A 17,419-nucleotide genomic window follows, 5' to 3' on the forward strand; every position below is an offset into this window, starting at 1 on the left:
GGAGCTCCTAGGTTTTCAGGTGTGCCACTGGAGGTCCTGGTGGAGGAGGGACCTGCAGTGTCCACCCTGTCCTCCAGCGTCCCCCACCCCCACCCCACACCGCCCATAACCACCGACCGCAGCTGCTGCTGCTCTGCATGGCCTCACCACCCTCCTTCCATTCCTCCTATAGATTACAGGTGACCCTAAGCAAGTTGTTGATGGCCAAACACTCACTTTCTTCTGCAAACTTCTATAAAGTATCCAATAAGGTAGAGTAGCATAACACTCACCTATTTTCAGGTGAAACTCTAAGAGAAATCACAAAATAAACATTGACAAAGTGCGGTGAACTCTTGACACCAAGCTTAAGTTCATCTGACCTAATATCGCCTGATGTGGCTTGGTCACAAGATCACAATCATAAGAAATAGGAACAGGAATAAGCCATTTGGCCCATCAAACCCGCATTTCATTAGATCGAGGCTGATCTGATTGTAGCCTCAATTCCACTTTCAGCCAATGCATCCCCATCCCCACATAACCCTTGACCCCCTTATGAATTAATAAACTGTCAAATTTAGCCTTAAATATATTCAATGAACCAGCCTCCACAGCTTGCTTGGGAAGAGAATACCAAAGATTAACAATCCTCAAAGAGAAGAAATATCTCCTTATCTCCGTCTTGAATGGGAGATTCCTTATTTTAAACTGTGTCCCCCTAATTCTCCATTCCCCATGTAGGGGAACATTATTTCAGCATCCACCCTGTTAAGTCCCTTCAGAATCTGTTTCAGTAGGTTCACCTCTCATTCTTCTCAACTCCCATGAGTGTAGGCCCAACCTGTTTCCTCATAAGAGAATGCTTTAATCCCAGAAACCAGCCTAGTGAACCTTCTCTGAACTACAAGAATATCCCTCCTAAAATAAGGTCATCAAAGCTGTACACAATACCCTACGTGTGGTCTCACCAATGCCCTATAAAGCTGTAGCAAGACCTGCCTACTTTTACACTCCATCTCCCTTGCAATAGTGAGCAACGTTCCATTGCCTTCCTAATTATTTGCTAACTTTATTGTGCTTCATGTTTGAGGACATGCAGATCCCCTGGTCATATCAGATCCCCTGGTCATATTTTACAGTGCTCTTGTGAAGCACCTTGGGATGTTTTATTAAAGGTTCCACACAAATCTAAGTTATGCCATTGGTTATTCCTAATCAATTGGTCAGTGTTAGTATTGTAGAATAGATAATATTGTGGTCACCGCGTAGATTCACCAGAACATTACCAGAGCTTCCAGGATTAGATTATGAGGAGATATAACATAAACTAGGCCTGTATTCTCTTTAATATAGAAGGGAAGGGGTGATTGAAATGGTTGGAATTTCTAACTGATAGTGAGGTAGAACCATTTTCCATTGCTGGGCAAGTCTAGAACAAAGAGACATAACATTAAAATCGGAGCTGGGCAACTCAAGCGAGAAATTATGAAACACGTCTCCACAGAAAAAGTTCCAGGAGTGTGGAATACTCTCCAGCAAAAAACAACAGATGCTAATTCAATTAATAATTTGAAATCCATGATCAATAGATATTTGCTTGCCCAGGGTATCAATACATGTGGAGCCAAGACAAGTGAGTGGAATTAGAATTGAAATTACTCAAGATCTCATCGAATGATGATGTGGAGGTGCTGGCGTTGGACTGGGGTGGCGAAACAAACTTGTTGGACTTTAACCTGGTGTTGTAAGACTTCTTACTGTGCTCATCAAATGATAGAGCTGAATGGCCTATTTCTGTTCCAATGTACATGTAATTCTTCAATCACTAAGTTCGCTGCCATATATTGTTAAGGAATACACCAAACTTAAATAAAATTAAATATGATCCCAATATCCATCTGTGCTATTGCCTGAGGCCTTTCTCTCAGGTCCCCCTCAAGCTTTCTATTGGCACAAAAGTGAGCACAGTGTCCAAGGAACAGATATAAACTTGGTCATCTTTGATTAATCGTTGCTAACTTTAAGTGTGCTTTTTGTCCTGTGGGTAAATAAGATAGGACAACATTAAATTCACAGCATAGAAATAAGCTGGTCTGTGCTGGTATAAATGCTTCACACAGCCTCACGTGACCATCTCATCCTATCAGTGAAACGTTTTATTCCTTTCACCTTCATGTACTTCGCTAGCTTCATCCTCAACTGCAGAAGATTTATAATGAAGTAAAAGGCTCCTATTTTTCATTTTAGCCAAAGAGGTGACACACCCCACAGGTGTAGGGCAGCACGAGAGCACAGTGGTTAGCACAGTTGCTAAACAGCTCCGGGTCCCAGGTTCGATTCCCTGCTTGGGTCACTGCCTGTGCGGAGTTTGCACGTTCTCCCCGTGGCTGCATGGGTTTCATCTTGGTGCTCCGGTTTCCTCCCACAGTCCAAAGATGTGCAGGTTCGGTGGATTGGCCATGCTAAACTGCCCTTAGTGTTCAAAAAGGTTAGATGGGGTTACTGGGTTATGGGGATATGGTGGAGGCGTAGGCTTAAATGGGGTGCCCTTTCCAAGGGCTGGTGCAGACTCGATGGGCCGAATGGCCTCCTTCTGCGCTGTAAATTCTATGCTTCTGTAAGTGATAGACCGTGTGATTCAATGTGTGATCTCCAGGGTAAGATTGATCAAAGAACAAAGATACTGACCATCTTACATTACTCCCATTTTATCTCTTTCAGAAACTCACAGCTCTGAGCATACGTGATCTTCTTGGAAGAAACCTTAATGCCCTTAAAGAAAATGAAAATCAAGAAATAGTGCAGCGTTGGGTTAACTCACACACAATGGATGAGGTTATGAGTCTGCGAATTGGACTCCAAGGAGGAATATTACCAGCTGAAGTGGGAATCTTTTCCTTCAAGTACTGTAAGTGGAATTTTACATCTTTTGTTCTCCACACCAAGGACATTGGGCAGTGCCTAGGATTGGTTGATATCATGGGAGTAAAGAAGAAATTGTTTATTTAAAAATTGTTCTGTCATTGAGAATATAGAGGAAAAGGCATATATATTACATACTTACATAAAGGGCGTGATAGCTAACCCCTCACCTTGGAGATCATTATCGATGAATTGAGGCTTGTGGGGGGGGGGGGGTTGAGGTTACATTGGAGGGAAGATCAGAACGTCGTGGAGCTCCTCAATGCAGAAACCAGGATAAGTGCAGCCTTGGCCATGTGTTCCCCGCTGAGGCCCCCAATCTACCCATATGGCCGCTCGATAGCATGGTGTTTCTGGGCAGTCCAAGCGGGACTAAGTTCCCATTTGGGTAGATTGCACCCAAAGAGGTGGTTAACCTGCGCAGTTTCACAATCCCATACAGTCATCAATAATGATGTAGAATTTGTACACAAAAAGCATTTCAGGAAATATTTTGGATAACTGGAAGCATTTCAGGAAATAAAGGGTAAAAGAAAATCACAGTTTGAAAAGTGAACTTGCTGCTTTTTAGTGCATCGTGATGTTTCTGAAAGATACTGGACGGAATTTTCTCATTTTTTTCCAAAGTGTTGCCTTGGGTAGGAAAAGTGGAGGGCATCGCACTAGCTGGCTTGTCAACCTTTCCCGCCAAATAGATGAACTCCAAAGTTGCTTATTCCTATTTGGCGCAAGAGTAGAAACTGTGGCCACACCACATGGGATTGAAGGAGGATAAATCTCCAGGGCTTGATAATCTTCATCCCATAGTAGTTAAGGAAGTGGCCTCAGAAGCAGAGATCCAATGACGGTCATTTTCCAAAATTCGTTGGACTCTGGAATGGTTTGTGACGATTGGAAAGTAGTTAATATAATCCGCTATTCAGCAAGGGAGGTAAAGAGAAAACAAGGAACTATAAATCAGTGAGCCTAATGTCATTAGTAGGGAAGTTGCGACAGTCCATTATCAAGGATTTCGTAGCACAGCATTTGGAATGCAGTGGTGTAATCAGAGCAAGACAGCATGGATTTATGAAAGGAAAATCAAGCTTGACAAATCTACTGGAATTCTTTGATGCAACTAGTAGAGTTGACGAGGGAGAATCGGTGGATGTGGTTTATTTAGACTTTCAGAAGGCTTTCGACAAGGTCTCTCATGACCGATTACTATGTAAAGTTAAAGTGCGTGGGATTGCGGGTAGTGCAGGAAATCCGTTTAAGTGCGACCTCGTCAGGGAGTTCCTCACTGAGGCCCCGTTTCTAACCGAATTGTAACAGAGTCCCGTTCTATAGTGTGGGGTTTCTCAGTGCTCCGAACGCTGGGAAACACCCGGCTAAACACACTCATTATGGGACTGTTCCCATTTGGGTAGATCGCACCCGCTATGTAATTTCCAAAAAAATGCAAGTGGTGGGCCCCACAACATCATGCTGGTGGGGTGGGCTCTGAATGAGCAATGGCTCCTAACAGAGGGTACTCTTTAAAAAGAAAGAAAAGGCTCCTCCCCATGGAAACAGAACCCCACCCATGAACGTTCGCTTCCCCCAGGGTACCACACACCCACAGGAATCCCCATGCACACAGGGACCCCCCCCCCCCCCCCCCCCCCGCCCCCGCCTCCCGCCTCCCCCGGAAACCCTTTCACCCCCATGGATGTAGGGTCACTCCCAGGGATATCCCCCAATGGATCTCCCCAATGGAAGACTCCATGGAAGTGCACCAGGAAGTGCGGTGCCAGGGAGAAGCACCAGGGGAGCAGTGCTCGGACACTGCTAGGTTACTGCCCACCCATGACCTTTTCTCTCCCCCCCCCCCCTCCCCCCACACCCCGGGGCTGTACTTAAGTGTGCATCCCCAGCTGGTTCTCTTTGCCAGGTCCCGTTCGCCCAGACCTGTTGTAAACCTTCCCGATGTGATGTCATGCAGGCGGGGGTGGATTCCTAACGTGGGTGGATAAATCACTAGGATACGAGTGAGAAGCACTAATAGGTGAGGTCCTTAGGGTACAAAGCAGACACGCCCCTCCATCAAATAAGAATGCTACTGCCAAATCTAGACCCTCATCATCTCGAGAAACACAGGGGAAGATTAAATGAAAAACGAAAGCTTATGATAGTCACAAAAAACTCAACATTGCAGATCACCTGGAAAAGTGCAGAAAGTACACGGATCAAGTAATAAAGAAAATAAGGAAATCAGAGAGAGGGAATGAACAAATAGTAGCAAGCAAGATTACGGGGAATAAAAGATGTTTCACCAGTATATAAAGAGCAAATCGATAAGGAAAAAGTGGAGAAATTGTGAGAGGATGCAGAGGATACAGGAAGAGTTTTAAATAATTTTTTTTTGTTCTGTATTCACAAAGGAAAGGGATGATGCAGATATAACAGTCCAAGAGGAGTAGTGTGAACTATTGGGTAAAATAATCATAGCAAGAGAGGAAGTGTTAGAGGAGTTGGAATCCTTGAAAGTGGATAAGTCGCCAGTACTGGATGATTTAGCTCAGGGGCTGGGTTAGCTCACTCGGCCAAATCGCTGGCTTTTAAAGCAGACCAAGCAGGCCAGCAGCACGGTTCGATTCCCGTACCAGCCTCCCCGGACAAGCGCCGGAATGTGGCGACTAGGGGCTTTTCATAGTAACTTCATTGAAGCCTACTCGTGACAATAAGCGATTTTCATTTCATTTCATTTCATTTTTTCCTGGGATGTTCAAGGGGGTAAGGGAGGAAATAACATGCGGTGAATATTATTTTCCATTCTTCACTAGACACAGGGGAGCAGCCGGACGACTGGAGGAATGCAAATGTGATTCTGTTGTTGTTTAAAAAGGTTACGAAGGAAAGGTCAAATAATTATAGGCCGGTTAGTCTTTCTTCGGTAGTGGGAATATAGTTAGAATAAACCCTAAGAGATCAGATAAACTGTCGCTTAGAAAGGCATAGACTAGTCAGGGATAGTCAGCGTACCTTTGTTAAAGGAAGGCCATGCCGTACAAATTTGATTGAATTCTTTGAGGAAGTGGCCAGGAGGATCAATGAGGGTAGGGCAGTGGATGTTGTCTACATGGATTTAGTCAGACATTTGACAAGGTCACACATGACAGACTGGTCAACAAAGCAAAAGCCCATGGGATACAGGGTAATGTGGCAAATTGGAACCAAAGTTGGCATAGTAACAGGAAACAAAGAGTAATGTTCAATGGCTGCCCTTGCGAATGGAATGCTGTTTCAAGTGGCGTTCCGCAGGACTCGGTGTTGGGACATGATGTTTGTTTTATATATCAACAATTTGGACTTGAACGTGGGGGGCACAATTGGGAAATTTGAAGATGACACAAAAATTGACCGTGGAGTGGATAGCGTAGAGGATAGCTGTAGGCAGCAAAATGATATAGATGAGTTGGTAGAATAGGCAGGAAAGTGGCAGATGGAGTTCAACTCGGATATGGAGTGGCACAGTGGTTAGCACTGTCGCCTCACAGTGCCAGGGGACCCGGGTTCAATTACGACCTCGGGTGACTGTATGGAGTTTGCACGTTCTCCCCATGTCTGCATGGGTTTCCTCTGGGTACTCCGGTTTCCTCTCACAGTCCAAAGATGTGCAGGTTGGGTTACGGGGATAAGGTGGGGTAGACAGGGAAGAGTGGACATGGGTAGGGTGCTCATTCAAAGGGTCAATGCAGGCTCAATGGACCAAATGGCCACGTTCTGCACTGTAGGGATTCTATGATTCTAACTGTGAGGTAATGCATTTAAGCAGGCCAAACAGTAACAGGAAAAGTACAGTAAATGGGAGTATACTGAGAGGGGTAGATGATGGATCAGACGTTATGGGGAGAAGGAGTTGGCCAGAGTTGATTGGAAGGGGAGCCGAGAAGGGAAGACAATGGAACAGCAATTCCGCAATTTTAGGGGGAAATTCATCCAAAGGAGGAGGAAACATGCTTAGAGGAGAATGAAGCATCCATGGCTGACGAGGGAAGTCAAGGACAGCATCAAGGCAAAGGAAAAAGCATATAGGGTGGCAAGGATTAGTGGCAAGCCAGAGGATTGGGAAGCCTTTAAAAGCAAGCAGAGGACAACTAAAAAGCAATAAGGGGGAGAAGATGGAACATGAGTGTAAGCTAGCTAGTAATATACAAGAAGATTGCAGATTTTTTCGATATATAAAAGGCAAGAGTGAGGCAAGAATGGACATTGGACCACTGGAAAATGTGGCTATAGAAGTAGTAATAGGAAACAAAGAAATGGCAGAGGAACTGAATGGTTCCTTTGCATCAGTCTTCACAGTGGAAGACACCAGTGGCATACCAGAACTTCAAGAGAGTCAGGGGACAGAGGTGACTGCCGTGGCCATCACTAAGGAGAAGTTGCTGGGGAAACTGAAAGGTCAGAAGGTGGATAAATCACCTGAGTCAGGGTTCTGAAGAAGATAGCTGAGGAGATTGTAGAGGTATTGGTGGTAAATTTTCAGGAATTACTGGAGGCAGAGAGGGTCCCAGAGGATTGGAAAATGGCTAATGTAACACCCCTGTTTAAAAAGGGAAGGAGGCAAAAGACAGGAAATTATAGGCCGGTTAACCTGACTTTGAATTTTGGTAAGATTATAATATCAAAGATGAGACGTCATGTCTGACAAATCTGCTGGAATTCTTTGAGGAGGTAACGAGAAAGTTATACAAAGGCGAACCAGTGGACATGATCTATAAGGCCTTTGACAAGGTGCCATACAGGAGGATGCTAAGTAAGATAAGAGCCCATGAAGTTAGGGGCAAGGTACTGGCATGGATAGAGGATTGGCTGATTAGCAGAAGGCAGTGAGTGGGAATAAAGGGGTATTTTTCAGGATGGCAGCTGGTAACTAGTGGTGTTCTGCAAGGGTCAGTGTTGGGACCACAGCTATTCACGATATACATTAATGATCTGGAAGAAAGAACTGAGGGCACTGTTGCTAAGTTTGCAGATGATACAAAGATAATGTTGAGGGACAGGCAGTGTTGAGGAAGCAGGGAGGCTGCTGAAGGATGTGGACAGGCTAGGAGAGTTGGCAAAGAAGTGCCAGATGGAATACAACGTGGAAATGTGTGAGGTTATGCACCTTGGTAGGAGGAATAGAGACAAGGGGCGGGATTCTCCCCTACCTGCCGGGGCGGGGGGTCCCTGCGCCGAGGAGTGGCGTGAACCACTCTGGCGTCGGGCTGCCCCAAAGGTGAGGAATCCTCCGCACCTTCAGGGCCTAGGCCCACCCTGGAGTGGTTTGCGCGGCGCCGGCGGCGGGGAAGGGGCTTGGTGCCACGCCAACTGGTGTCGAAGGGCCTCCGCCAGCCAGCGTGTGTTGGCACATGCACGGGAGCGCGTCGTCATCCCAGCACATGCGCAGAGGGCTTCGTCTCCGCACCGGCCATGGCGGACCGGTAGAGCCGCCGGTGCAGAAGAATAGAGTGCCCCCACGGCACAGGCCTGCCCGCGGATCGGTGGGCCCCGATCGCAGGCCAGGCCACCGTGGAGTCACCTCCCGGGGCGCGATCCCCCCACGCCCCATCCCCCGAGAACCCCGGAGGCCCCCCGTGCAGCCAGGTCCCACCGGCAAATACCTGGTGTAACATACGCCAGCGGGACCCGCTGAAAACGGCCGGCCACCCGGCCCATCGCGGGCCGAAGAATTGCCGGTGGGCCGCTGCCAGCTGCCGCCAAGTGGCACGGCGCGATTCTCACCCCTGCCAAATCTCCGCTGCCGGAGATTCCGCAGCCGGCGGGTGCGGGCTTCATGCCGCCCCCCGGCGATTCCCCGACCTGGCGGGGGGTCAGAGAATCCCGCCCATAGACTAGTTTCTAAATGGGAAAAGGCTTCGGAAATCAGAAGCACAAAAGGACTTATAAATCCTAGTTCAGAATTCTCTTAAGGTTAACATGCAGGTTCAGTTGGCAGTTAAGAAGGCAAATACAATGTTAGCATTCATGTTGAGAGGGCTAGAATACAAGACAAGGGACCTACTTCTGAGGCTGTGTAAGGCTCTGGTCAGACGTTATTCGGAATATTGTGAGCAGTTTTGGGCCCCGTATCTAAGGAAGGTTGTGTTAGCCTTGGAGAGAGTTCAGAGGACGTTCACAAGAATAATCCCCAGACCGAAGGACTTGTCATATGAGGAGCAGTTGATGACTCAGGGTCTGTACTCGATGGAGTTTAGAAGAATGAGGGGGGGATCTTATTGAAACTTACAGAATACTGAGAGGCCTTGATAGAGTGGATGTAGAGAGGAATATTCCACTAACAGGAGAAACTAGAACCAGACGACTGCCTCAGACTAAAGGAACGCTCCTTTAAAACAGAGATGAGGAGGAATTTCTTCAGCCAGAGGGTGGTGAATCTTTGGAACTCATTGCCCCGGAAGGCTGTGGAGGCCAAGTCATTGAGTGTCTTTAAGACAGAGATAGATAGGTTCTTGATTAATAAGGGGATCTGGAGTTACGGGAAGAAGGCAGGAGAATGGGGATGAGAAACATATCAGCCATGACTGAATGGCGGAGCAGATTTGATGAGACAAGTGACCTAATTCTGTTCCTATACCTTATGGTCTTAGGCAGGAGAATGGCAATTAGGAACATATCAGTTACTGTCAAATGGCAGAACAAACTTGATGAACTGAATGGGCTAATTCTGCCCCCATATCTTATTGTCTTATGGTCCAAGTGAGAGATCTTGGCGTGCAAATGCACAGGGCCCTTAAGGTAACAAGGTCGAGCAGCACTTAAGCTGCACTTGCTCAGCCAACCCCAGCCAGCTCGCAATAATGGCGCCGAGGGGACTGGCCCCAAGATTCAGGGATGATGACCTGGGGAGGCTCCTGGATGTGGTGGAGACCAGGAATATGTCCTGTTCCCCCAAGGCTCCCGGAGGGTGAGCACAGGGCAACCAATGCTGGCAGCTGGCTGCCTCCAGCTCTGATGTGCTTCCTGTGGACACAACTAGACCTAATGGTAGAACTAAGAGGGCAAAGCACATGAGGGTCACTGAGGACACCGGGGATGGGGTGAACGGGGTAGGTAAGGGGTGAAGGGTGAATGGGGAGTGAGGAGGTGGGGAGATGCACCATCGGGAGAGTGGGGGCATATATTGAACAATAAACACCCTTGTGCACAACCAGTAGGCTGCCTCTGTCACTTTCCTCCTGATGTACCGTCAATTACCACGAGATGAGAATGGTGAAACAATCGAGGCTTTATTGCACAAGATGTTGTGCCTCCCGCAGCTGGAACCAGAATGGCTGCAGCACAGGAGAGCACACACTTTAATACAGCACCTGCTGGGAGGAGCCAGCAGGCAGGGACTTACCGTTGTACCTATAACATACGGGCAGTGCCGTAATACATAATATACCACTAGTGGTTTCTACCACACTTCCGGAATTCATCACCACGTGCAGCTGATGGGTGTGAGCGAGGACTCAGCACAAAGGCAGGGGTCAGATTAGGCATAGATTGAGGAGCAGCAGCGCTCAGCTCTCTGCAGGTTATCATCACCTCCCCTGCCCTCAACAGTGACCCGCTGACAGTGCCGGCACTGTCCCAGCACCCTGGCGTGATGAGACACAGACCTTGGGAGGATGGGAAATGGGAGTGGCGGGTGATTAAGAATGCGATGATGAACCAGGCCATATCCTAGGTGAATCAAACCAGTATGAGGGCCTCCCTGGCTTGCTGGTCCCTCACCTCTGACGCCTGTCCTGCAACCCCCGGCTGGGCCTCAGATTCCTCCCCAGCCTCATCCTCCGTCCCCTGCTGGTCCGGCACCTCCTCATCATCCTCAATCCAGTCCCCCTCCTCCTCAGAGGTGGCCACATGTTCCTCATCACCAACTTCCAGCTCGTCACCCCGCTGCTGTGCGAGGTTGTGGAGGACACACCAGACCGCAACAAAGCATGTGACCCTCCGGGTGGTGTACTGGAGGGCACCTCCGGAGCGGTCAAGGCATTGGAACCACGTCCGATGCACTACTCAATGGCAGTCCGGATGGCTGCATGGGCCTCCTTGTACCACGTCTCCGCTTCGGTCTCCGGCCTCCGTTATGGTGTCATTAGCCAGGTCGTCAGCGGATATCCCTTACCTACCAAGAGCCAGCCATCCATCCTGGGTTGCTCCTTGAAGAGTGCAGGGATGACTGACTGCCCCAGGATGTAGCTATTGTGCACACTCCCCGGGAATGGCGCACACACATCTGCATCTGGTGGTCGCACACGAGCTGTTTGCTGAGGGAGTGGAACCCTCTTTGGTTAACGTAGAGCACCCCCAGATGGCCCGGTGAGAGCAGGGCAACATGCGTGGCGTCTAAGACACCCTGGATCTGGGGCATCCTGGCGAGTGTGGAGAAACCTGCTGCCCAGGCATTCTGTTGGGCCTGGTCCATGTCAAAAACAATGTGGTTTTCCACTCAGGCAATCGTGACCTGTTGAATGCACCTGTGGGAAGTGGCCTATGAGATAGCACACAGGTCGCCACTCGAGCTCTGGAATGATCCCATGGCATAAACATTCAGGGCTGCAGTGACCTTGATGGCCACTAGGAGCGGGTGTCCTCCTCCTCCACGTGGTGCCAAGTCCGCGAGGATGTGGCACAGGTATTGCACTATCTCCTTGTTGAGGCATAGACTCCTGCGGCACATGCTGTCCATCATTTGTTTGATTGACCAGCGACGCCTGTGCACCCTGGACCGTTGCGGGACTGCCCCGCTGGGTCCCTTTCTGGCTTGATGGGTGGCTGGGTCCTCATGGTATGGGACAGATCCGGCACATGGTCCTTCACCTTGAACATCTGCAGACACTGCTGCTGCTCCGGTGTCCGGCCACATTGCGTAGCCCCAGCATCACTAGGGTAACGTCTGCATCCAACATTCTTGCCATAGCGTTCAATATCTGTAAGGCATTGGCAGAGGGTGTTAGACTGACAAACAGCGGATGCTTCCACCCCAGGACCCTCTATTGCCCCATTGATTACCCCCCCCCCACCACCCTGCTCGGAATGGCATTTCCAAATACCCCTGGCCTCAGCGGGCCCCCCTCACCAGGCCCCAGACCCTGTACCCCAGACATCTACTCAAAACACCACCCAGACCGTGTGCTGGCTGCCTCCCCGTGGCACTCCCCCACCTTCCGGCCGTGGACATGTCGCTGGAGCTGTGCCCCATCCCTTCAGGTATACTGTCCAGGCATCGCGGTCTGTTTGGGAAGCCAGGCAATGACTCCTGCATACTACATGGCACGCCCACACACGGGATTACACTGTGGTGTGAAGTGCTCAGTTAACCATGATTGCCAATTCCCTATTGGCAATAGCCTTCAGCTGCATGGCCGGAGGCCCCGTCAGCCGGAGGGGGTTATTGTCCGGGGGCAGACGGGCAGGGACACGCGTTGCCCCATGAATGGGTGCACCCAATCCAGGGATTGGCATGGAGATGCAAAGAGAGGTTTCCCACCTGTTGCACCCCCGCCCCAGCGTCCCCCTCCCTCCCATGGCTGTACACCCCCCCCCCCCCCCCTCCATCGAGCTCAGGGGCAGAAAACCCAGCGTCACCGGGCTCTTTGTCTATGAGCAAAGATGGTTACTCACCTCCTCGGCTCCCTACAGCAGCCCTTCTGTCAAGTCTCGCGTTTTTCAAAAGCTGGCTAATCGGCGCCAGCGTGACCACTTCCTGGGGAGGCCGGTTTGGGAGGCAGTTGGATGATGGGTGGCTCTCGTTAATTGTATGGAAATAGGGCTTCAGTGGTGATAATTGGTTTCTCGCCATGCTACGGCGAGATCCCGAATGCGCCTACAGGATCAGGCCTGTTGCATCGCAAGCTGGTGCCTGGCGCGGTTCCCGTTATTGGCCTTTCCCGCTATTCACCAGCCCTGTTACCCTTGAGCGCGAGTGTAACGAGACCGGAAGATTACGCCCATCGAGTGCTCTCCTTCATTGACAGAGGTATAGAATACAAAGGCAGCGATGTAATGATGGAACTGTATAAGACACTGGTGAGGCCACAACTGGAGTATAGTGCTCAGTTCTGGTCATTACAGGAAGAGGGTAATTGCTCTGGAGAGAGTGCAGAGAAGATCTACTTGAATTTACCAGGGCTGGAGAATTGTAGCTACGAGGGGAGATGGAGAGGGTGGGGTTGTTTTCTGTGGAACAGAAGAGGCTGAAGGTGACATGATTGAGGTATACAGAATTGTGAGGGGTAGAGATAGAGTGGACAGGACTAACCTGTTTCCCTTAGCAGAGAGTTCAAAAACCAGGAGTCATAGATTCAAGCTAAATGGATTAGAGGGGACAAGAGGAAATTCTTTTTTATGCAGAGGGTGGTGGGTGTCTGGAATTCGCTGCCTGAGTTGGCAGTGGAGCCAGGGACTCTGAACACTTTTGAAAGGTACCTGGATCTGCACCCTAATTCTGTAAGCTGTAGGGCTATGGGCCGTGTGCAGGGAGATGGGATTAGAAAGAACACCTGGGGCTCTTTGGGCCGGCATGGACAAGATGGGCTGAATGCCCCCCTTCTATGCTGTATCTTTTCTATGGTTCTAATACAGTGGGAAACCCCATTAATGATTTTAAATATATGGCAATGGCATTTACAACCTTTCATGGAGGGAACTCATTACGTCATTGGCGTGGGGTGCAGACAATCTGAATGGGAAATCCTGCTGGCATAAAAGCCATTTAGGGACTCTCGTTGGATTTTCCACACACCCCCAATTTTTCCCACCCGCCGAAAACAGGGGTGGAAAATCCCAGCTATTGATTAACACTAAATATAGTTCTGGCTTGAAAAAGATTGAAGGATGCAGATTATTTAGAATGTGTTTCTTTATTTCAGTTGCCAAAGTGAGTTCTTCAGCTTCAGTCAAGAGCTCCAGTGTCCTGCTTTCCACCTGTGTCGCTGTGATGGGAATCACAATGTATTACCTCAGATAAACTGTGATTCGCCCCCATCTGTGTTTTCTGGCATGTTAAATGGAAAAGAATCAGAATTCTTCAGAATCAAGTAAGGGATATTAATGATGGTTACAGACAGAGTGGATCTGTTTGTAACAACTCCCTTTGATCGAGCTTTGACATATTTCAGAGAAATCACCCTGCCAGGCATGAATCACATCAGAAATTTAGGTACCGGCTTTGGTTTGTCATTGGGAATACAGAGAATTTCCTCAAATCACCTGTTCCTGATTTATCTATATAATGGTCAACAAGTCAAATTTCAAGTAATGTCCAGCCCGGCGCACAGCCTCGGGCCTAACTCCTATCACTGCCTTTTTTTCTTTAAAACTGTGTAAATATGTCTGCATTATCATTGCTGAGATTTACAGGGAAGGGTTTGGGTAGTTATCTTTGCAAGTTGTTTGCCATGAAAACATAAATTATGTTGAAAAAAGGCAAAATACAATTATAAACAGTGAATAAAGGTGACTAAATGAACAATGGTGTTACACCTTGGCTTTTTACTTCATCATTAAAAATAACTCTAAACCAGGGGCTGGATTCTCTGGTCCTCCAACGCTGGCGGTGGGATTCTACACTCCCGCCGCTTGTCAATAGGATTATCCATTGAAGCCACCCCTCGCCGTCGGGAAGCCTGCTGGCAGGGGTATGCTGCCGGCGGCAACAGCCAGGGAATTCCGGCCCTTCTCCATTCAGTTCTATTTGATGGGGCCCTTCTGTACTGCAGACATAAACAATATTCAAAATGATTTTCTTGACACTCCGGAGAACCCTCTTAATTCCTAGGAATAGAAAAATAAGTTATTGCACAACTGAGGTCGAGAGATATTTGCAGCAAAAACCAGTCTTGGCTGTGATGCACAAAAGATAATGTTGATAAGATCAATGAACAGCTGCCAGGAAAACTAGGTGAGCAACATTTAATACAATTTAGATGTCGCAGCTAACACAGAAACACAAACACAGAAACAATTCACAGAAACGTATTCAAAGCTGGTAAATAATAAATAATTATTAATAAATAATAAAGATTAATGCTCAAAAATTCAGTTTTATAGCTCCAGTAAGTCTGGTGCTGGAGCTCACAATGGCTTCCGCACTGCTCCCCACCACTTATGACGCAGTTTATGGCCAACGCCATCCTGTTGCAATCCTGTCACAGTGAAGTGGTTGCTCCGACACCAAGTGAGCACAGCTGTTACTAACCGGGGAAAGGTTAGGGTATTTTTCTGTAGTATATGAAAACCGGTCTCCAACTGTGGCTTAGCTTTCTGGGTTTTGTGTATAAACCTACATTATACCTGTTGAAGAAAGACTGGCTCCAGATTCCTCCTTTGCTCAGTGAATGAGCAGCCAATCACATTAGCAGAAGGCATTGAAACAGGCATTACGACCATGCACCGAACATGTGCTGAGCAGTGATGTCAGTCAGTGTCAAATGCTGATTTGGCAAAATGACCTGCCATTTTCAACCTTTTCACCCTAGCCAATGCTCAATCTCAAAGTGGGACGTCCTCACTTAAAGAAGAACTTGCGTTCAAGAGCACATGGCACCCAGGGGCTGTTTAGCGCAGGGCTAAATCGCTGGCTTTGAAAGCAGACCAAGCAGGCCAGCAGCACGGTTCAATTCCTGTAACAGCGTCCCCGAATAGGTGCCGGAATGTGGCGACTAGGGGCTTTTCACAGTAACTTAATTTGAAGCCTACTCGTGACAATAAGCAATTTTCATTTCATTTCACCGACCAGTGCCTTCGATAAGATATTGTCATTCAACTTTTAAGTCAGTGCTTATTACTTTCTATTGGCTCTTGCAGAACTTGTGGAAGATCTTTGGGCAGCACAGTAGCACAAGTGATTAGCACTGTGGCTTCACAGCGCCAGGGTCCCAGGTTTGATTCCCGGCTTGGGTCACTGTCTGTGCGGAGTCTGCATGTTCTCCCCGTGTCTGCGTGGGTATCCTCCGGGTGCTCCAGTTCCTCCTACAGTCCAAAGACGTGCAGGTTAGGTGGATTCGCCATGCTAAATTGCCCTTAGTGTCCAAACAGGTTAGGAGGGGTTATTGGATAGGGTGGAAGTGAGGACTTAATGTGGGTCGGTGCAGACCCGATGGGCCAAATGGCCTCCTTCTGCACTGTATGTTCTATGTTCTATCTGGGCATTTGAAATAGTCCATAAAATTGGTAGAGGCTACAGGGAGTGAGGAAGGTGCTGGTTGCTACTGCAAGGCTGCTGAATGCACCACTTGCTCCCAGTCATGAGCAGCAGTTGTTACCTCCCTATGGCTGAGTCTTAGAGAGAGTTGGAGTAGATGCAGTAGAGAAGACATGCTGTTCACGAAGGAAGGAGGAGGAAGGTTATTAGCAGGGGGCCTTAACTAATTGTATGGTGTTGTGCGTGCCTGCATGCCATTGCAATGTGAAGTTTCTCGGCAGAGCAAAGGTTAATAACACCGGCCACAGTATGATGTATAGAGTCACATGGCAATAAACCCGAGAGAACACTCTCGAAGCAATCTGTATGGAGACCGCAGCACCATGCATGCAAGTAACTGGGATCTGTACATAGTTGAAGATTAACAGTAAATGGTTTATGTTTCAACATACATACCTCGAGATCTCATAATTGAGACAACAAACCAACACATGATGCAACATTACCCACCTCTCATCTGCAGGGTGAACTTCCTCTCCGTACAGCTAAGCCAGGAGGCTGTGATTCAACAAAGAAATGGTTACAGAAAAGTGTCATGTCTTGAAACCAGACCTGCACACTCAGAGTTGAGCAAGCTTGACCTGGCCACTGATGGTCAAGGTGGCTGAATGTTTACTCCAGTAGATCCTTCCAGGCTGGTTGCAGCAGATATCTTTCAATTTGCCACTCCATCACTGTGTTAGGGGGAAGGTGGTCACAGAGGCTCTGTACGCCTGGAGAGGAGATTTCATTATCATCCTCCTCAACAGAGAGAAGCAGAACGAGTGTGCGCATTACTTTGCCAGGATAACATGGTGTTACATCTTAATGATGCAATATATTTTTTAAATAATAATAATCTTTATTAGGGTCACAAGTCGGCTTACATTAACACTGCAATGAAGTTACTGTGAACATCCCCTGGTTGCCACAGTCCGCCACCTGTTTGGGTACACGGGGGGGGGGGGGGGGGGGGGGGGGAAATGTTCAATTCATCTAACAAGCACGTCTTTCCACAAACACTTTGGAATAGATGTCCGTTGTCTGACTTTCTGAGCTCTGGACTAGGGTTGCCAACTGTGATGAAATGTATTCCTGGAGGTTTGATGAAATGGTTCGCTTCTTGTTATGTACCACGTCCTCCTTCACCAATTGGAAAGCAAATTGAATCATGACTCAACTGGACATTGTGCAACAGTCAGACAAACACCCTTTTCTCCTCCCCCACTTCCAATATTTTTGTATCTGATAAACAGAAATGTTCAAAGAAAATTAAAAATAAATCATCTTTTGTTAATGCCCCAATGATTTTGTTCT

General features: G+C 48.1%; 1 protein-coding gene across 3 annotated transcripts in view; it reads left to right on the forward strand.

Annotated features, from left to right (window-relative positions):
- Nucleotides 1-14,389, forward strand: part of LOC119978802 (mesothelin-like protein) — a 75,638-nt gene extending 61,249 nt beyond the window's left edge. For all 3 annotated transcript variants that reach the window (XM_038820678.1, XM_038820679.1, XM_038820676.1), the window contains exons 10-11: nt 2,704-2,890; nt 13,791-14,389. In XM_038820678.1, the coding sequence (XP_038676606.1) occupies nt 2,704-2,890; nt 13,791-13,888 (285 nt within the window). In that variant the 3' untranslated portion in view covers nt 13,889-14,389. The remainder of the gene's footprint in view (nt 1-2,703; nt 2,891-13,790) is intronic.
- Nucleotides 14,390-17,419: the final 3,030 nt, after the last annotated feature.

The sequence above is a fragment of the Scyliorhinus canicula genome, chromosome 15, assembly GCF_902713615.1.
Source record: "Scyliorhinus canicula chromosome 15, sScyCan1.1, whole genome shotgun sequence".
Lineage (NCBI taxonomy): Eukaryota > Metazoa > Chordata > Chondrichthyes > Carcharhiniformes > Scyliorhinidae > Scyliorhinus > Scyliorhinus canicula.